At 40.1% G+C, this 20,232-nt stretch overlaps 1 protein-coding gene across 2 annotated transcripts in view; it reads left to right on the top strand.

Annotated features, from left to right (window-relative positions):
* The window catches only part of CNTNAP5 (contactin associated protein family member 5), a 296,748-nt gene that overhangs the window by 204,858 nt on the left and 71,658 nt on the right, over positions 1-20,232 (top strand). For both annotated transcript variants that reach the window (XR_003559721.2, XM_027804376.2), the window contains exon 13: positions 4,082-4,282. Coding sequence is in view for 1 of the 2 variants with exons in the window: in XM_027804376.2 (XP_027660177.1) it covers positions 4,082-4,282 (201 nt within the window). In the remaining variant the exon portion in view is untranslated. The remainder of the gene's footprint in view (positions 1-4,081; positions 4,283-20,232) is intronic.

Genomic DNA, 20,232 nt, shown 5'->3' with positions numbered 1-20,232 from the left:
CATTAAATTGAGTAAACAGGAAAAAACCACATAGTATGGGCAGACGTAAAAAGATAATGATAACTTCTTTGTTCAAATAAAGGAAAGGAGGGCCTTGTCTGCCTAGTTTAACAGCTTTCAGATATGGAAATGGCTAGAAGGAGCTAGTGGCACTCAACTTTTGGTTGGATCTGTGTTTACAGTGTCACTATCTAAAAATATGATGAAAAGAAAACAAAAAGAATACATATTGAAAAAACCAACCCCAAACCAAAACCAAAACAGCAATCCTCTTATTGTAAAATAAGAACATTATTTGAAACCCCATTTTCAAAAGCCACAGGCATCTTCCGTGCAGAGGTGCGCCTCTGCAAAGAGCGATGTGAGTCATGGAGCTAAGCTGCAGACAGCCGTTGCACCGCTTTATAGCTGTAGTGGTCTGTTCATGTCCAGATTGCAACAGCATTTCTTACATAGGTCCGGAAGCACAGCTGCAATGCAAGCTCCCGGATTGTTGTCAGTAGGCTTCAGAGTACACACTGATTGAACGGTAAGGGTATAATTCCTTGCCCTCATTCTGAGGCAGGCAGCCATATTCTGGGAGCAGGCTTAGGTAAACTTGTGCATGTGAATTTAAGAAACTAGTATGATCTTTTTCTAAATGCTGCTGGGTTTGAGGCGGAGAAAATGGTGTTTGAATAAAGCCCAGGAGTTGACCTGAACAGTGAGGGTTTCAGAAGAAAGGCTAAGATTATTTTTGTGTCGTTTTCTGACCTACAGAAGCAGTCTTGCCTCTGCTGTGCATTGGGCCACCCTCCTAATCTGAAGACTTCCTTTCAGACTCCAAGTTTTTTAAGCCTATTTCATCACCGTTGTTGTTGTTGTTAAAAAAGGTAGCACAGGATGTGTTTCTCTGTGCTTTTTCTACACCAACTGTGTATAGGGAAAAGAAACAAAGTTTTGAGTGTCAGTAGCTTTTGCCATCCAAGAGGTATACTTACTGGTGGCTGTGACTTTCCTTTCACTAGATCCGTGAGCCACACGTCTATATTTTCTGAGAAGCTTTATGGGTGGTTATCTTTACTTCAAAGATGGAGCATGGAGGGAATCTTTGAAGTGATGAGCAAAGCACAGGTCTGACCTGTAAAAGTAATAAGCATAACAGATCAGGCATGTGTGGATTAGGAAATGTCTGAAATGTAACTCTGAAGTTCTTCCCTTCTGCTATTACTTTTTTTAATTTTCTGTTCTGTTGTACTTGCTAAATGACAATTGCTTTGAGTACAGAAAGAAAGATGTTGGGTTTTCCTTTATCTTTGCAAACTAGAGGATGGAAAATATGCATTTAGCTTCTTGTGTCTAAAAGATCCTGTGGAGAAAAGCAAGAACTTCTTGAATGTCGAAGTTCAGATCTGAGGGGGACAGCTAAGTGCAGCTGTAATGATAGCAAGACCATTGAAAATTAATGAACAATCACAAGGAAGATCTGTTGAATTCTGTCCAACATGCTTGTTAATGATTGCTTGTTGCTGAAAGTATGTTTGCTGATGTCTTGCCCAACCTCATTTCAAACATGTAAATTAATTACATTTCCAACACTTCTTGGGGAGACTGTTTTATGCTATGCTACTTTTAATAACTTTTTCCTAGTAACCCTTCATTGCTACTAAATTACTAGATCTTGATGCTTCTGGCTTTTCAGGTACCCACACAGCACCTTTCCTGGTGTGTAAGTACAGAGCCTGGAAAGCACAGAAGTGTTAGTAACCACTCTGAAACTCTAGTGTTAGGCTGTTGTACATCCTGAGCAACACTGTAGCCATTCTGTGAGCACTGATTTTATTGCGATTTCTCAAAATTATGTTAATAACTCTCTGTGGGGAGGAGCTTATAACTGCCCATCCAGAATTTCAGCAACCAGTTTGTTCAATCATCTCTTGGTTTTACAGCTCACTTAACAATTTGATATTTGTCTTTTTAGTAGATTTTTCAGTGAAGACAGGGGTTAAACTTCTACCAGCTTCCATGAGAGGAAGGTTATCTCAGTTGCAACTGCTTCTGAAAACCCCATTCTGTTCATGTTAATCCTTGAGAGAACAAAACACAGACAGAGACTCCGGCTGATAAAAATCGCTACTTTCAGATGTACAGGATGTGTGTTATGAAGTCATTGAATTATGTTGTGTTGAAAGCAATATGGATGCAGGACTGTGCAGGGTATTGTGCTACCGTGTTGACTGTGACTACAACCACTGGGGCAAATTCTACAAGCAATACGTTTGTAGTTTTTCTTGTAATTTTAATCTAGCTTTTGTTTAATACACATTGCAGGAATGTTTCTTTGAGCTCCAACTCAAGGGATCCACAAGCAGTATCCTGCACTCAGTAAGAACTACAGAATTGCAGGTCTATGAGCAAACTCTTTCTGTCTGCCATCACAGAAATGATGAGAGTGTTGCGAGTGAATGTATGGTTTTCTAAGTAAACTGTCCTTACAGTTAATGCCATACATTACTGGGAGAATAATTTCTCTGTAACTTGCAGCCAGGTCTTGGAACAGACCTCTTTAAATAATCTCCAGATGGTGGTTGTTACTTGCCTGTCACCTGAATGCCTCCATAATGACAATCCATTAAATCATCTGAGTGTTTTTGCACAGACAGTCCTTTTCAGACTAGCTAACCTATCAGAGTTCTGGTGAAGTTGTCTGTGGGATATCTGTAGCTCAATGACAAATACTTCAACTGCAATGCATTGCAGTGGCTGCAAAGCTACTGTCCTCGTCATGCCACTCTGTTGCGGAGTAGCTGGAAAGCTCATGCTCTGCAAGAACTCAGACCAGGTAATCTGGTAAAACCAGAATACTTACATGCATAGTTTTTAAGCTTGGTTTAGAAAAGATCTGATTCAACATTATCTAAGGTTTTTCTGTTAAAGCATGACTAGAGAAAATAGGAATCTGTTTTCTAGGTCTTGACTCTTTCTCTGTAACGGTCAGTAGGTTTCTGCAAGTGAGATTGAAATCTTCCTCTCATCAAATGGTTAACATTTACTTCCTTACATTTTTGCCCTGTCAGCATCTTATATCCTCCCTAGGCAAGCAGGGTCTTTGATAAAGAGGGAATTTACTGGATGTGGCTCTTTACATCGTGAAGCACATGCAGGGCTCACTTCTGTGAATCCTCATTAAAGAGTTTGCCTTTTACTCCAGGTCAGCTTGGCAGATTGGCCATTCAGGCTGTCCTTTTTATCTTGCCTGTTGCTATCTCACCAGAACCAGCTGGGAAACAGCCTCCCTGCTGAGATAATTGCTTCTAATTGTGATGTTCTCCTCGTCATGCCAACTCCAATGCTGGTCATGAGCTGAGTTGTTATGATGCAGGTTGTGCTTAAGCTCAGGTTCTGCTTTCTGTCACCTATGAAATCCCTTGCTCTGCCAGTAAATGCAATGAAGGAGATGAGAATGGGCTCCCCAGCGTGGAAAAGCAACAACATTCACAGGTACTAGAGATGCTGCATCTTATGTTGTTCTGCGCCATCATCCAAACCAGACATCACTCAACTTATATGTAGAAAAATCTGAGAACTGAGTAAAATGAGTGATCTGACTTCCAACTGGTCAGTAAGAACATACTCTCAGTTTTAACTTTCTGGCAAGAGTTTGTGGTGAGTTTGTACAAGCTCATCAGCCACAGTTCTCCACTACCGTTTGTTGTTACAACAGTGTGGGCTGTGCTCTCCCAAAGAGCTATGCTTGCAAAAAACCCATGAACCATATTATTATGTCTTTTCTCTCTGGGCCAAAGCCAGCTGAAATGTAAATCTTCTTTAGATACCTGGCAATAGAAGATGCCAAAGATCTCCCATGTTTCCCAGGAAGCTTGTAGTTTCTGTCTTGCTCAGCAGGCTCTGTAGTGTTTGCTAGAGGTGGTTCAGGGAGAAACATCTCTGTGTTACACCGACTTGTAATAAGTCATCATCAGAGAGTGACCACTTCAGAGCCCGGGGTCCTGCTGATGCTCTCTCCCATGCGGTTTTCGTTCCCTGCTTGTTGCAAGTTTTTTGCTCTTAACTTCCTGTTCAATCCTTTTTCATTTAACAGAAGACAAGATCTGGACTGCAGTGCAGCACAACAACACAGGGCTAACCAGAGTCCAAGGAGCTGATCCGGAGAAGCCGTACACCATGTCCTTTAACTACAACAGCAGTGCAGAGCAGCTTGAAGCCATGATAAACAGTGCAGAGTACTGCGAACAGGAGGCAGCCTACCACTGCAAAAAGGCACGTCTCCTGAATACCCCAAGTAAGTGCCATGATCCCAAATCTTGTCTTGTTAACTCTTAATGATTATACAGCAGATACAGGCTGCCCTGTGACTGGGGAGAAAAAGACCCAAAATTAACAGTAGTAATACAGAATAGAGTGAAAAGCCTTTTACCCTCTTGGATACCACTGTGCAGTGCCTGTCCTCTAATATAAAATGTCTAGAGCTCTGTGGGGGAATATCTGTAAGTTCATGCATACAAAGGCTCTGAAAGCTTCTACTATGGAAAGTACTACTTAGAAACCACAAAAGCTGTATTTAGCTGATGGTAAATGGATATGTTTAATTGTATGTTAAAGATAGAAATCATCTAGATTTCTCCAGACCTATGGTGTTTCTGGAGAGAGGAGGGGTGTACCCTGAATATGATGTTTAAGTTGCTTGGTAGTACAGTTTCTGGGGCAAAACTAATTTTCCCCTCGTGATAGAAGGAAAAAGTGTTTTGCCCTGACTTAATGTAGCAGCAACAAGAAAGCAGACGGTCTGATAGATTTATATCTCTTTGAGGTACCAAATTTCCAGTGGCTACTCAGAGTAGCTGTCTTCCACTTGATTCTCTCTTGGCGTCAGGATTTTGTGTTTGCTTATCCAGAGGGATGAATGACATTAACAGCAGCAGGCTTCTGGATCTCTTCAAGGTCTCATCTGGTTATTTGAAATGTCTGGATGGCCCTAGTGATTCTTTGATGTTAACAACTCCTAAATTTGTTGGTAGGTTAGAAGAAATCTCGTGGAAAGCCTTAAGGGGAGCTTGCAATGGGAGTTCCTATTGTGTCAAAAATACATTGCCTAATGAGATGTATCAAAAACCTGCCTGGTTCCAGCAACATTACTGTAGCACTGAATATTTATGGATGCAGTAATCAGATGCCTTATAGTCAGTTGTTTTTTAAAACCTGTGAATTACGTCTTTTGTTATCATCAGAATTTACCAACCAAAACCTGCTTGTATTGCTAATATTTTTTTAAAGAATGAAATGTTAGTATCAGCATCCAGGGTAGAGCACAAAGGGAAAACAAAACACAGGCATAAGTGCTCATAAAGAAGGGGAACTAATGTCTTAAAAATACTTCCAGTGTTTCTGGCTTCTGCACCCCACACCATACTTGACATGTTTTAAGGATATAATCACACAGCGATTATTTCCAAATTGTGTTTTTGAGGATGAAGGCCACAATGGTAGAGCAGGCCTGCATGTGTTTACACAATTCTGTGAGGTACTTGGTCACGCATATCCAGAGAAGTAGACTATGTGTACATTTTGAGATACCTGTTGTACGTGGTGCCTTTATAAAGCATGGGATGCTTCTAAAGGTTCCAAACACATTTGTCCATTAATAAAAAGAAATGAAAAAATAGTGATAATCTTGTGTATATTGGAAGTATATAAACTATCCGTCTTCAGGGTGAAAGCTATCTACCAACTGGAAGACTGGCTAATGCAATTCCTGACAGGCAGCTTCTCCATTTGTCCAGGACCTAAGTTGTGAGACTGACTGCTCAAGGGGGAGGACACAGGGGCAGTGTCCAGCAGCTCAGCTTGCTCCCTTGCAGCTGCTGCAGTGCCACTGTAGTCCTGACAGTTGACCACACAATAATTGCACAACTCATAACTCTTTAGTACAACTCCAGCTGTTAAATCGGGGGCGGGGGGGGCGGGAATTGCCATCCAGTGCTCTGTGTGTGGCAGATAACATCAGTTTTTCCTCTTTTTTTCTTCCTTTTATATGATTTTTAATTACACTTTCAATTTTTTCATCCTGAACTTTTTCAATAGCCTAAGGCTGTAAGTTTGGCAAGATGTGGAACATGCTTAAAAATAAATCATTTGAGTTCTTGAAATGGCAAGATATGGGTAACAATTTGTTCTTAGCTGAATATTAAGTGTTTTTAAACGATAGAAGAACATCTTTTCCCCCAAAGCCTTAAATAACTCAATTGATATTCGTTTGAGGTGAAGTGCTGCTGTATTAGAGAAGAGCCTAGAGACCCAGTGGTGACGAACACTGTAGGTGTCTTGAAGAGCTCTAAGATCTGAAGAATTTACATTCCTAAACATGAAGACGAACCACAAGTGACAGTAACCCTAGGGTGTTTTTCTGGACACACCATGGAAGATTCTCACCTGTGGTGTTTATGTGCAGAAGCAACGGGATGGAGAATTGGGGCCAGAGCAACAGAACAAAAATTGGAACTTTTGCATTTTGTTTCTTGATTCGGCCTAGGCTTTTGGATGTCTGAAGCACAGTGTACTCTCTCTGTTGCCAGGGTATCATAATGTGTAATTACGGTTAATGAACCACACTGTGGATCTCCTTCAGAAGTCAGTATACAATGCACATGTATTGATGACAATGCCGCATTCATAGGCCAGCAGGAAACATTGCAACCTAATCCAGCTTGCTGCCTACCACCACTCCTTAATACTTCTGGACTGAGGCCAGTGGTGAATGCTTGATAGAACAGCATCTCCCAGAGATATACCTGATCTTGATAGAGCTATAAAAGTTCCCCTTCTGGCAAGGAATCTAATCCATTTCTGAGCTTCCTCTTGCTCTGGGCTTTGTTGTTGGTTTTTTGTTTGTTTGTTTGTTTGCTTTTGTTTTTTTTCTTTTTCCACAAGGAGATGGAACCCATGATTAGGATATCTCAGCTGGTAGCACCAAAAGCCCAAACCCTTGTCTTCAGGATCTAAACACTCTCACATTTCACATAGAAGTAATAAAAAGATTTCTCTTTCCTTTCGCAATCATAATGTTACTCTCCAGCAAAGATACATGTTGTTACACAGCAATTTTGGCTTTCACAGCTTTGACGTGGAGAGAAAAAAAAACAAAAAACATGTGCTTGGGCAAAGGGACAAGCATGGCACTCTGGGGGGATGCCTCAGAGAGAAATCAAGGGAGGCTTCTGGCTTGCATAAAATTGTTCCAGTTTATATCAAGGAATTTGTCTTTCCTCTCTTCCTACTACCTCTTGCCCTGAAGACACAGACACATCCCCAGCGGGTGTGATTCAGCATAGTTTCCCCATTGAGTTACTTGGATTTACATCTGCAACGTGTCAGACATGCAATCTGGCAGTTGGCAAAGGAGTTTACTCATCTCCACCTCCTGCTGTCTGGAACAGCCTTATCGGTTCTCACTGTCATTCTGCAGTTTAGCTGCAAGCATGTCTTTGAAAACTAAAATTAAATTGCTCTGAACTGCATTTTTTGTACATCTCTGCCATCAGATATATTTTTAGGAGGTTTGTGAACATCAGCATAGATGTCTGCTCATCAAAGGAATACCTGGCTTTCTCATGATGCTAGCAAATGAAACTTGTAATTTATGACCAGTAATTGCAAGTCTCTTGTGACTTCTCCGTGCCTGTTGGAGAGACACACACATAACTGGAGCAAATCTGACAGTTGGCATTAATTAAGGCAGCCATCCACACTCTTAGCAAGATTGCAGACTTTACTGCTGTCTCATCCTTAGAAGCACAGACCAACACAAGCTAGCAGGGGAGGAGGAGGGTGGGTGGGAAGCCTGGGTTGCCTCTAAATGTGCTCTCTGTATTTTGGGAATCTGAAAAGAAATTCAAGCCCCTGGGGCTCTGATTTCCTTTCTTTGTGGAGCATCTCAGGTAACACCTGGGAAAAGGGTAAGTGTACAAGGATAGGTGCATGTGTGCACATGTATGTTTAATTAAACTGTAAACATGTGTGAAGGTATGTAAACACTTTATTACTGAACAAACTCTCAGCTCTGACTGAATTTGCTCCGTTTTCTAGAAGTGGTGGGTGGACTCAAAAACTTAACATTTGGGAAGCTGCCTCACATCCACCTTATCAAGGACTTAACACAGTGATGGCTGTATCAGTTGCAGGGTAGCTCACTTTATGATACTTGCCTGACAGTCTGTCAAGTTCATAGCGCATTTGTGTAGGCAGGGACTGAGAAAAGATCAGTCCTAGAGCAAAATCAAAGAAAAAGGAACGTCTTTAGGTGGTATTTTTTTCCTGACTTCTTCCTCACTTTTCTCTTTCCAGTAGGGTTCCCATACCACATCATCTCAAGCACTGATTTCAAACACCCATTCTAAACTATGTGCCTCTTCCCTGAACTTTCTGCTTCTCCCTCTTAAGATCAGTCTAGTCCTAGTATTATATGACTTGCACCCAGGTTTCTACCTCCTCTTCTTCCCTCTGCCTCCCAGCTAGACCTGAATCTTGGTGCCGATCTGCACCACGTGCACATCCAGATCTGTAACTCCTTATGTCAGACAGCTGTTTGCCCTCCCTTGTGAACCACTGCATTTGCATTTTGTACCTCCATTATTGGAGGAAAAGACATAGTGCCACCTCACAGCAGGGCTTTCTGTGTTTAAAATTTCTGTGTTTAAAATTTCTGTGTTTAGACTTCGGTTTAGACTTAATTCTGCTGCTGAGACAGGTTGGTAGCATTTTATCTGTGCCCTGTGTGTTGGTAGAGCTCTTCATCTGTGCAGGGTCCCTCTAGTTCTGGATGAGGCCTCCAGTGATGTCAGAGCACAAGATGCTAAGAAATGTCCTGCAGGGTCCTGTTTCCAGTGGCTGCTGGAGAAGATGCAGCTTAGAATGAGTACACAACTCTGTATGTCTTCAGCACATCCCTCAGTATGTTCCCAACACCCACAGCTGCTCTATTAAGAGCATTAGAGTTTATGCCATTGCCAATCCCTTTTAGTATCCACTATGGATCTGGTGTTTATAAATTTATCTAATAACTTTTTGAACTTTATTATATTGCCTGCCTCGGCAGCCTCCTAGAAAAGGAAATTCCAGGAGTTCCCTGCTTGTTGTGTGCAGAACTACTTTTTTTTTTTAATATAATGTGTTTTAAATTAATGTTTTACTTAGTGCACCAAGTTCTGGTATTGCAGGATGCAGTGAATCACAGTTCCGCACTTATCCAGTGCATTTATGGTCCTTTTAGCTGCCCTTCTTGGACCTTCACTAGCTCTAGTCTTTTTTTCACCAGAAGTTATCCACGGCATTTGAGGCATGGCTTGCACCAAGATTTCATATAGTGGGGACACCACTTTTTAGAGCAGTGTAAATCTTTATGGAGAAAAGAGTGTGAAATCTGGGTTCCGATGAAGTTTTTTACATAGATGTACCATGAGGTGATATAAAATGACCCATAATAATTGGATCTTTGCTCACTATTATATTTTTCAAATATAATTTCCATTTTATCATTCCAGGTACTTTTAAATTGTTATTGCATTACCAGGAGACTATTTGTCATTGCACAAACTAACTTCAAATTTTTATTGCATTAGCAGGGGAGTATTTGTCATTGCACAAAATAACATGGAACAGGGCAATCCACTCTCAAAAAGTGGTTTATATTGAAGCGAGCGGTGGATAGGTGGCAGGTCTAGATTGTATGTTGGAATTATTCTTGGGTAATTAGGATCCCTTTCTTGAGAATGATTGAATTGCCATCTGTGTTTCCACCACCGTACCTTGTCTCTCCCCTCCAAAGTGGCGATGCTGGCAGCTTCTCACAAGCACAGTTTTAGACTCGTGCTGTATTTAGAGACTTCTGAACAGAGTTCACCACAGTAACGCAACATGCCCCCTTATTTGTGGGCAGAGATTTAGAGGCCATTTTTACAGATGCTAGTGTGCAGCTGATTAGGATGCAGGTGGTCTAAACAGAATAAAAAAAACCCTGCTGCATGGGAGAGGTAGCTTGGCATCTAGCATGCATGCAGCTGTGAGTAATGGAAATACCACTATCCCAATTTCTGAGCCTTTACTTCCCTCGCCATATACAATCCCTCCTGACTGACAGTGAGGTAAAGTGTGCTATAGCTGCCGAGGAAGGAACGGCAGCTGCTTGTGCTACTTCTCCTCTAGTCCCATTGTCTTTCTCCGAGATTGCAATATGGCCAAGAGGCCAAGTGATGGGAAAGACATGGGAAGAAATCCTTGCTCAGTCATACACTGAGTGGTTTTTAACCCAGAGGGAGGAAAGCATGCTCCCTCCTTGCTCCTTGTACCCCACTGCACGAGCAGACAGGCTTAATGCTACCTGGCATACTTCTGGAGTGACACTAGAAGGGCATGAGCCTCCTGGGATTACTCCAGTGGATACCGGAGCACCACTATCTATGCTTGCTTTACACACAGTATATCAGGTGGGTATGAAAACAGTTCTCAAAGTGGGGACTTGATAGAGTAGCGAGGAAGAGGCTTGTATGGGTAACTCTTGGTTGCTTCTGCAGAATATGTTCTTCATACTTCTACTGTCACTGGATATTTCTGGGTTGGTTTTTTTTTTATTGTGGCAGGAGAAATTCTGGATTTTTTTTTTTAATTAAGTGACCTTTTACAGTTTACCTAGACAACAAATTTGTTACTCCAAACTGTGTTTTATTGACATAGAAAGTATCTCTTCTGATATACTGGAAGCTTGCACCAAGGGTATTAATGAAGACACAGAGGACAGGTAAATGAAATGTAAACCTAGACAACAGATTTTGAGCCTGGAATCTGGAAGTCATTGCATGAACTATTATTGGTGCTGCTGTAAGGAAGTCAGTGCTGTGAACTGACGCTGCAAGATGTTTACTTAACCTTTGTAATTCATTAGGTTGGGCCTTTTGTTCCCAAAGAACCTCTGGTTTGGAGTAAAGTTGATATATTTTGCTCGACCTGTGAAACCTATGGGATGGTATAAATGCTTGTAGTTCAGTAATGGACTTTGAGTTCAGAGAATTCTGCAGTCCAAATAAAAGTTTGGAAATGGATAGTTTTAGGAGACATACATGTGTGTCAGAAACAAGCATGTCCTAATAATACTTCTGACTTGAGAGACCCAGTTGTATAAGCTATTTGTACATACAATGCAAAGAAAAGTTGTACACAAAATTCAAAGAAAAAACCTGCATTTTTTTCAGGCTATCTCAGCCAGCATTCCCTTAATCACAAGCAGTGATAGTCTGTCTTTTTTTTTTTAATTTGCAGGACTCAGCATATTATTAACAGTAAATAAGTAATGGTGATTAGAAACAAACAGCTAATCTATGGCTTGTTATATTAATGCATCATTATCTATGACTGCAAACTGTCCACCATTCAAGAAAGAGAAAAGCACTGCTGCTGAGCAGAAGAGTGTGCATTCTCCCTCATTAGAGCCACAGCAGGGAGTGTGTTTTCATCACACTTCCATTTGTCTGCTTCATTCAGCTGTCCTACTTTGAGCATCTTGGGCTCCAGACCCAGACTGTCTTACTGACATTAAACTAATTTCTCTGTCAAATTTGGCCCAGTGCAGAGAGTGATGTTTTCTGATTCTGGAGAACAGAAGATGTAAGTCATAGCCGTGGAAGAGTTCACAGCTGACCTATTCTACCAAGAATCACATGAGTAGAGTAATAGTAGTTTATATTTCTATTCACATTATCTTTGAGGATAGCAAAGCATTTGGGGCTGTAATACCTGTTTTTTATATGTTTTGGGTTCATTTAACTCTTGCTTTAAAAAAAGTATGTGCAAAGCAAGAGGTTTGCTGAAAATCAGATGGGATGGAGCAAGTGAATGGGACAGAGCCCATATGCTTTGATTGTGCTTTAATTGGTCTGACCCGTCCAGGAAGACAGAGGTTTCAAGAGGCTATACACAAAATGAACAATGGCAGAATTTAATTATATAGTGTAATTATGAGAAAATAAAATATAAGCCTATGGATAAAAGAGTCAAGTTTTTACGCCATATAGGTTGGGCTAGACTCATATTCATTGCTTGTAAATCTCAAGTCCAGGAATTTAACCCCTGTTACAGTGTGAAGACAGCCTATGGGAAATGTATTTTCTATTTTTGAAAGTGTGAAGGCAGAGATGGGAAAAGAAACAATGAGGATCAGCTGAAGGGTGTATTTTCATATTACTTTGTGCTTAGTGTTCAAACAACAGAGTAAGAGCCTTCCCTAAGAATATTTATTTCAGTGTTTTGTTTATGTGAAGCATCTAATGTTAAGGGGAACATAAAAGTAGCTTTTCTAATTGTCTGCTACTCTCTTTTGTAAAAAAAAACACAAACCAAACCAACACCAAAGTATATGGGGTAAGAAAGCATGTTTGGAGAATACATTTCCAGGCCTTTGGGGAAAAAAGCTGTGTACTACTTACACTCCCAAGAAACATCTAACAACAATTGAGAATTATTTACCTCCCCCAAACCCAGATTGGTGTGGGGAGGATCAGATCTGGTTGAGAGTTGACAAGTAGCTAGAAAGATATGGTGATCTCAAAGAAAATCCTTTTAAAACTTTCTTTAGAGAAGCTTTTTTTCACATCTACTGGGCCAGAAAGATTGAGAACAAAAATGAAAAACCTTTTGAGCCTGAATTTGTTCCAAGCCTCTTTGGTAGGAGGAAGGCTCAGACTTTAATGGGAACTGGTTTAGCCAAGGGGTGTGCTCCTGCCTGGGCTGTCCAGGACTCAAAGCCACATCAAGAGCCTTCTTCCTTCGCTGAATTCAAAGGTCCCAGAAGAAAACTTTTTTTTTTTTAACATTTGCATTTAGAAAGCTTAACTAATTAATCTGTGCAGTCCTCCTCTAAAGGTAGTTTTCTTACCTTGTTTAGCAGAAAAGAAAATTGAGGCATCAGGCTGTTACTGATGGCAATTTTGCTGGAAACCAGTATGGGCCATTAGATCTATTTGAAAGTACCACCCTAAAACCAATGGCCAGTTTTGTGCAGCCACAAAAAAGAACCATAAGAACAGTGATTCCTCCAAGATCAACATCTCTGAAGTCTTGCACTCTAAGCGTGAAGTTTTTGTGGGTACCTTGTGCCTTGCCCCAGTGCTGCTAATGGAAGAATGAATATGTCATCCTTTAGAGGTACATTTGTTCTTTCTAGTAAACTGATTAACATAGACACAGTGATTTAACAAGGAAGACGTGATTCTGTGATTTTTTATGAACCTACCAAATTGCAAGGGAGGTAATGGTATGTTCAGGTGGGGTATAATGTTCTTTTTCTCAATTTTGTATTACTGAACCTAATTCAGGTCTGACAGGCTTTTACAGATGAGTCCAAGCCTAGGCTGGGATGTTTTAAAAAATTAGCAGAGATCTGAAAAGTGGTTTTGAAGAAAAAGTAACATCAATTAAGTTATGTGTTTATTTTAACTAGTAACTTTTTCTTTTAGTTGCTGACTCAAATGGTCAGTACTGTCTATAAAATTATCTATTGATGTAGACAGATTGCTCTCTTTTGGGGAAAGAATGTGTGTGCATATTTATGTAGATATGTACAAATAGGTTAGGAAGAAAATAAGAGCGAAGGTTGACTGTACTTAACTGCTTGGGATAGATGGATCATTGTCAGGCCTGAAACAAGACAGGTTAGTGTTGGTTACTCTTCTCCCCATTGAGCTAAAGGCTTTCTGTATATTAGAATTTGTTCACCTCTCATTGTCACCATGATTTCAATCTCTCAGATCTGATCCAGATGAAACTATTTTGATGTTTGGCAGTTTAGAGGCTGTTCCTTAGAGAGGGATCTTCATGACTGAATGCTAACATAACAGCAGAGAGTGGGATTTTTAGGGCAAGTTGTCTTCTCTTGAAGTAGTGTCTGCTTCAGCTCCCTTTAGCTTTTTCTCTGGCTATGAAAAGTCAGTTTGGTCCATTTGTTTTGCCATTTTAGTATATATTGGAGAAGGTCCTCCTGACCATAAGCATTTTTCAGGTTCTGTTTTCGAGTTTTGTTTCCCAGAGCCTCCAGGTTCAAAGCAGTGCCAGCTTTCTGGGTCACTTCTTTCCCAGTGCACGTTCATGTTCTGGATTCAGCCAGAGATTGTGTTGCATTTTGTTTACTGCCTCTGTGAGACATGCTAGGGCCACCAGTCAATCTGCAGAGCATTAGAAGTACCTACTTAATAGTGGCTGAATTTTATTGAGTGAATAATTATGTCCTATTACTGCTGAAGTAATCATCTTAGATACAACCAATGCCTCCAGAGGGAGGTGTGTTCTTTCCAAAATGCCACCCTGGACAATTCTTTTTACTTCTGTACAAAGCTCCAGAATCTCTCTGACCATATTGTACTACAGGTTGTCATGTTTTCAGAGGGTGAAATTTATGTTCCATGAAATATGCCATAGCCAAAATTAATAGGTAAATCAACAAAGTGAAACAGACCATTAGAACCATTGTAATACTGTAGTTGTTTCCTTGTGGCACAAAAGCAGAAACTAATGGGTAAACATAATCGTATTATAGTGACAAAAGCTATCAATGCATAGTACACAACTGTGGTCACACAATGGAAGGCAGTCAACCGTTATGAAATATGATTTAGCAGACAGGCCAGTTGCAGGTAATCTTGCTTAGAACAGTACTTTCCTTGGCTAGTTTGTTTTAGCTGACGGAAAATGATAAATGACAGCTATTTCTTTCCTATCCTACTGGAATTTTATTTCAATTTCACTTTGATAATTTTCACAATCCTTTTTTTATATTATTCTGGACCATAATACTAAGATGTTTATGTTTGCAGGAATGTTCCTGAGGCATGAACAAATTGTTCCTGATTATTCATGCAAATAGGAATTCAGCCAAAGGCCTTCAGAGTAAATGTTAACTCTAACACCTTGAAGCCTTTTCCATGCCCTTGTCTTTTTTTCTGCTCTAAAACAGTGCTTCGCAATTTTAAGTGAACACTTGAACAATATCTAATCAAGATAAACATTTCGTAGGCTGAACTGTGTTTGTATAACATAATTAAAAAGCTTTGAATAGCTAACATCATCATAAAATTCTATTAATGGACAGCTTGAGAGAAGCTACAATATCAAGTGATTCAACTAAAAAAATACAAAGCTCAAAGATATGCAGGATCATTTCCATTGGATTTGGTATATTTATACTGATTTAGGCAACTGAGATGGTGGATTAAGTCCTTAGTTACTGCATCTTTCATTAAATTCAAGTTTAGTGTAAAACAAACTCCAAAATACAAAAACATTGTAAAAATTCAGATACGTAGAGAAGCTAAGGAGCTCATCCATGGCTTGTTAATGCAGGATCTGCATTCAGAGCCTAAACACTTCAACACTGTTAGATTGAAAAAGCCACTACAGTGTTTCCATGCAGGTAAACCCTGCACATCAGAAGTAGAGGGAGGTGGAGAAGCATCTTGAACTCTGGTTGCTGGAGTGGTGCAAGTATAAATTAGAATACCATCTCTGGCCATTTTTCAGAGCCAGAAAAGAGATTGAGGCAGGAGCTCCTTCAGATTGCTGTGCCACTCAAGAGTTCCCCAGTGCAGGAGGACTTTGTCAGTGGCTGACTAAAATAAATTCAGAGCTGCTTTATTCTGAAAAAGTGGTTCTAAGTAATTAGATCACAGGTGAGACTTGGGTGCTCAACTGTTTACCTTTCTCTCTCAGAAATTTTCCCTCCATGAATATGCAAAAACATATATATAATCAGTTAGTTTGGTCTTCACTGAGCAACATCTTTTGAGGCAGTATGTAGTGGGGAATTGAGTCCTAGTAATCTCTTACAGGGAGGGCTGAAATGGTTCAAAGCTATCCTGGGCAGCAGCCAGCACTGCTAATTGAATTCCTGGATGTCAGGCCAACCAAGGGTTTCTCTACACAGTAAAAGAAAACACTGTTAGAAGTACCTGAGCTAGTTTATATCATGGAATTCAATACATGTGTTTTAGCATACCTTTCAACAGCACATAAGTGTTACCGCTGAACAGTATGTGAATTTATATAGGTACCTGCTACCCGGTATATTAGCTGTACCGGAGTTTTGACCTGACACTGGTTTTTACTGAATAGACACATTTTATTGCTTTTACTCACAGAAAAAACAAGCACAGCCAACTGAGGTTGCAAATACAGAGGTAAATCTTGAAACTTTAGTCCTTAAAATCCTGCTTCCATTTATCCAGGGAATGCTGTCTTACTGTTGTACCATGCTACTTAATGTGAGATATTGCTATGATAAGTGTAACCCATGACAAAACAGTGAAAACTTGAATGCACTAAATGCAGAATTAGGTGACTAGTTGAGTGATAATATATTGCCTAACCTAATGAAAAGACATTACCTTTAAATAATGGACCACATCATAGATTTAATTATCCCAAGGCAAGGTAGTAGGTGCTTAATGCAGACAAGGTCAATTACCTTATCCAGGAGAGCCTGTTTGAAGTGTATTATGAATAATTCACAGACATAGAAATTAGCTTTGAAAAAGTGTCCCAGCTATAATGTGCTGAAAGCATTCAATTTCTTTTTTAATGTATTTAAGATAACACCCAAAGGACAATTATGGCTGCTTAACTGTAAGACTACTTAAATGACAAGAAATGACAATTGTGTGGTCAAATTCACATTAATGTATTATACAGAGGGAAGCATCGTCATCATGGCATAATCGTATCAGGCCACAAGAAACTGATTTCAAACTTTATCTTGTTTTAAATGCTGAATGAAATTCGATCAAAGATTGATTCATTTAGTAACCTTTCTCAATAGAGAAGACACAGTTGTTCCTGTACTAGCTTTGTTTATTTTGTTTATTCAGGGCTTTCAGTTCTTGGGCTTTCTGGTGTGAAAACGATGGTCCAGAGCGATTGACTGACTTGTATGATTTTGGAGAGGCTGACAAACCCAAAGGTGGAACCAGAATATTTAATTTTCCATCTTTATCTGCTAGAAGTACTAAATTGTGCTGTTTCTAAGCCAGTATTGTTCCAGTCTAGGACTACTTAGTATTAGAGTTAAAATGATGACAGTAGCCATGGTAGCAGAATGCATAGTCACTTGACATATGGTGACCTTAGGTGTGAAATAGAAACACAATAAACCTCTAAGTCTGGGGAATAACATGCGCTCTCAGCATATTTTGATTCCACAGGCAAAACAATAACCTTAGCTTTCTCTCTTTGACTTTGCAATAAGTGGTAACGGCCAGGGTAGATCCCCTGGGGGCTGCAGTTTTCCAAGATGCCTAGCAAGACGAGGGCTAATTCATTAGGTACCTTAGTTTAAGTGTTGAAATGTAATAGTGACATTTCATGGCCTTTGAGTTTACCTGCTTTATTTGCTTGAAAGGGAGAGTTCAGCAGAATTTTAGAGGCTGCTATAGAATCGCGTATCTAATGAGGCGTGCAGCCAGCCTAGTCCTGTTTCTGTTCACGTCAATGTCAAGAATCCCATTTAGTTCAGCAGGAGCAGGCCTGGGTTCCCTGGTACTTTCAAAAGATGATTTGAATAAATGGGAATAAAAATTTGACACAATGTCCATTTATATAACAAGCTCTTAAAATATGTGATGAAGTAGGAAACCACCACAAAGAGATAGGAAAGAAAACTTCCATTACAGCAAACATACTGAAAAACAGAAAGCATGGGAATTGATGTTTTTGGCATTCTCCATCATCCATCTTTTTCTTTAAGGGTCGGTTCTCCAAAAAAAGCTTAAGAATTCCCTTTCCTCCCCCTTCACACACTTGTTGACCTCCACCCCGGTGGTTTCTGGGAGGACTTGATAAAGACTAATCTGAGCCTAAGAGACTTGCTAGCTGATGTACTTATTTGCATGCATGAATGTGAACAGATGTTTACATAGTAGTGTTAAGTAGACCAGCTGCTTGGGAGTCATTTATGTATTTCATTTAAAAGTAAAGCTGTATGGTTAAAACTTTTACTCACAATGTGGAATAGAAAAGAAACTCAAATTCAGACAAATACATTTTTTCCTATACTGGGGGGTTGCTGCTTTTATGCATGTCAGTTTTCCATACCTCTGAATTTACAGCATAATACAGCTACATCTACCTGACTCTCTGGACATCTGCACCTTACCTTGACCAGTTGCATGTGAGTGTAATGAAATACACAGCATAGTGTCAACATTACCAAATGTCATTTGTCGGAGGGTGAGTGGGGAAAAAAAGCAATGCTGAGATGAGAGAGGGGTGGAAAGTTGTCAGTTTTATTTACAAGAAGTTGCATATTGCTGATTGTTTCTGCAGTCTGTTCTGTAATGAAGCATACATCAGGGTAATGTTTTCCTTTGCGTTCGTTCTGCTCTTTAGATGTGAGAAAAAGCATAATCCTTAGGAGTGTATTACAGCCATAAATGTGTAACTTACATTTATTAATTGCTTAATGTAAATGTGAGTGGAAAAGCTTCCATTATGGAGGTGTACATATGAATGGAGGCATATGTATGGAGAGAAGAGGTTGGAGAAAGGGGCTCTCGTATATTTTTAAAAGTAGTTTGCCCCTCACTGATTCCCATTTTGCCCAGTGTGGGACTGGCTCTAAAATGTGAGTCTTAGGTCTGATCTTGTCCATGACTTCATTTCCTCTGACCACTGGTCCCGTGGGGCTCTGAGTCCTGAAAAGAAAGCGGGCAAATGATTAGACAGGACTCTTAACTATATATATACACATATATATATATATATATGTGTACACCTTCCCAAAATTCTATGCCAGTCTTAGACAGTCCTACCTGTCTCAGTTGTATTGCTTCCACCCCGAGCATCACTACATGAGGGGAGATGCCTATGTCCCTCCAAACCAGTAGCAGACAGGATTTGTCGGAGGCTGTACTGGTCTTGAGGAAGGTACATTCAATTTAGGAGCCTTACTATTGGAAGGAAAGATGGTGATGTATGTGATGATCTTGTGGGATTTTGATTCAAAGCCTTGATAACAGTCCACAGGAAAGGTTTGTTTTTCAACAGCTGTGATGAAAATCCTACAGTAGAAAGTTGTGTTGTGTGTAAAGATCTCAATCCTTATTTTGTGAAGCTTGTAGGTTGACTGAATGGCTCCGATGGTGGTTCTTTCTTTAGTCATTAAATACAGAAGGCACATAGATGTAGCCATCTCATTTAAGTACTGCAAATTAGATTAGATGAGTGGAAGATCAATTACTCTGCACATAAGGACTGTAACCTTGTTGACTGTATTCCATGGGAAGAAAGAAAATTTTTAAAATGTATTTGATGTGCCTATTGCAGCCTATGTGATACTCACAAGTGATGTGGCAACTAGAGCTGTCTCAAGAGTCAAGAGCTGTGCTCTAGTACTGCCAAGAAATCAATGATTGAGGACAGGTCATCTTATGTTGGATTGGGATAAGATGCCCTGATCTTGCCCAGAGGGCAGGAGGTGCTGTCTCTGGAAAGTGTTGAGCTTTGTGGCTGACTTTTTGATACTGGGCGTATGCTAATACATTTCCTAGAGCTGCTGAAGTTCCCAGCCTCACTCTGCAATTTATGCATATGTGTGTGGGCATGTGGTGGGGGAAGGAGTCTGTGTCTCCACATGGTTCTGTTCAGCATCAGAAGATGGTGGCTTCTTGTGGTTGCACGGTCGTTGTTGGTCTGCAGCCTCTGCCCATTTGAGTATTCACTGCAGTGGCGAAGCTATAGCTGAGCTCTTTCTTCTGCTCCAGGAGCAAAAAACTGCCTCTTGAGCTGAATAATAATCCCTGTTAGTGACAGTAGAGCTATGGAGCATAGCTGAGCAGTTCATGTTCTATTCAGTACAGTCTGTGCACGAACGTATATACACACCCATGTATATATCCTTCTGTTTGCTACAGCTGTGTAGAGATACATACAGGAACCTGAGAGCAATTAAACAACCAAAACTAAATAGAAGGTCTGTTTGAAAGATGTAAACTCATTGCTAACAGAGTGAAGAAAAAAAGAGCTGCAAATTGATTAAGCTATTCCACAGAGAAGACAGATTGTTGTCATCCTGACCTTTAAAGCTGGTCAGGATATATCAATAGGAGCATCTTCTGAGTACAATATTCTATGAATTTTTTCATTTATATTCTCTTGTTTTTCTCCTTATATGCTGGCTTGGAGCCAGTTCATTTCATGGTCTTGCCT

Source organism: Falco cherrug, chromosome 8, assembly GCF_023634085.1.
Source record: "Falco cherrug isolate bFalChe1 chromosome 8, bFalChe1.pri, whole genome shotgun sequence".
Classification (NCBI taxonomy): domain Eukaryota; kingdom Metazoa; phylum Chordata; class Aves; order Falconiformes; family Falconidae; genus Falco; species Falco cherrug.
The sequence above is the reverse complement of the archived record's forward strand: the minus strand, read 5'-3'. Positions and strand labels throughout refer to the sequence as shown.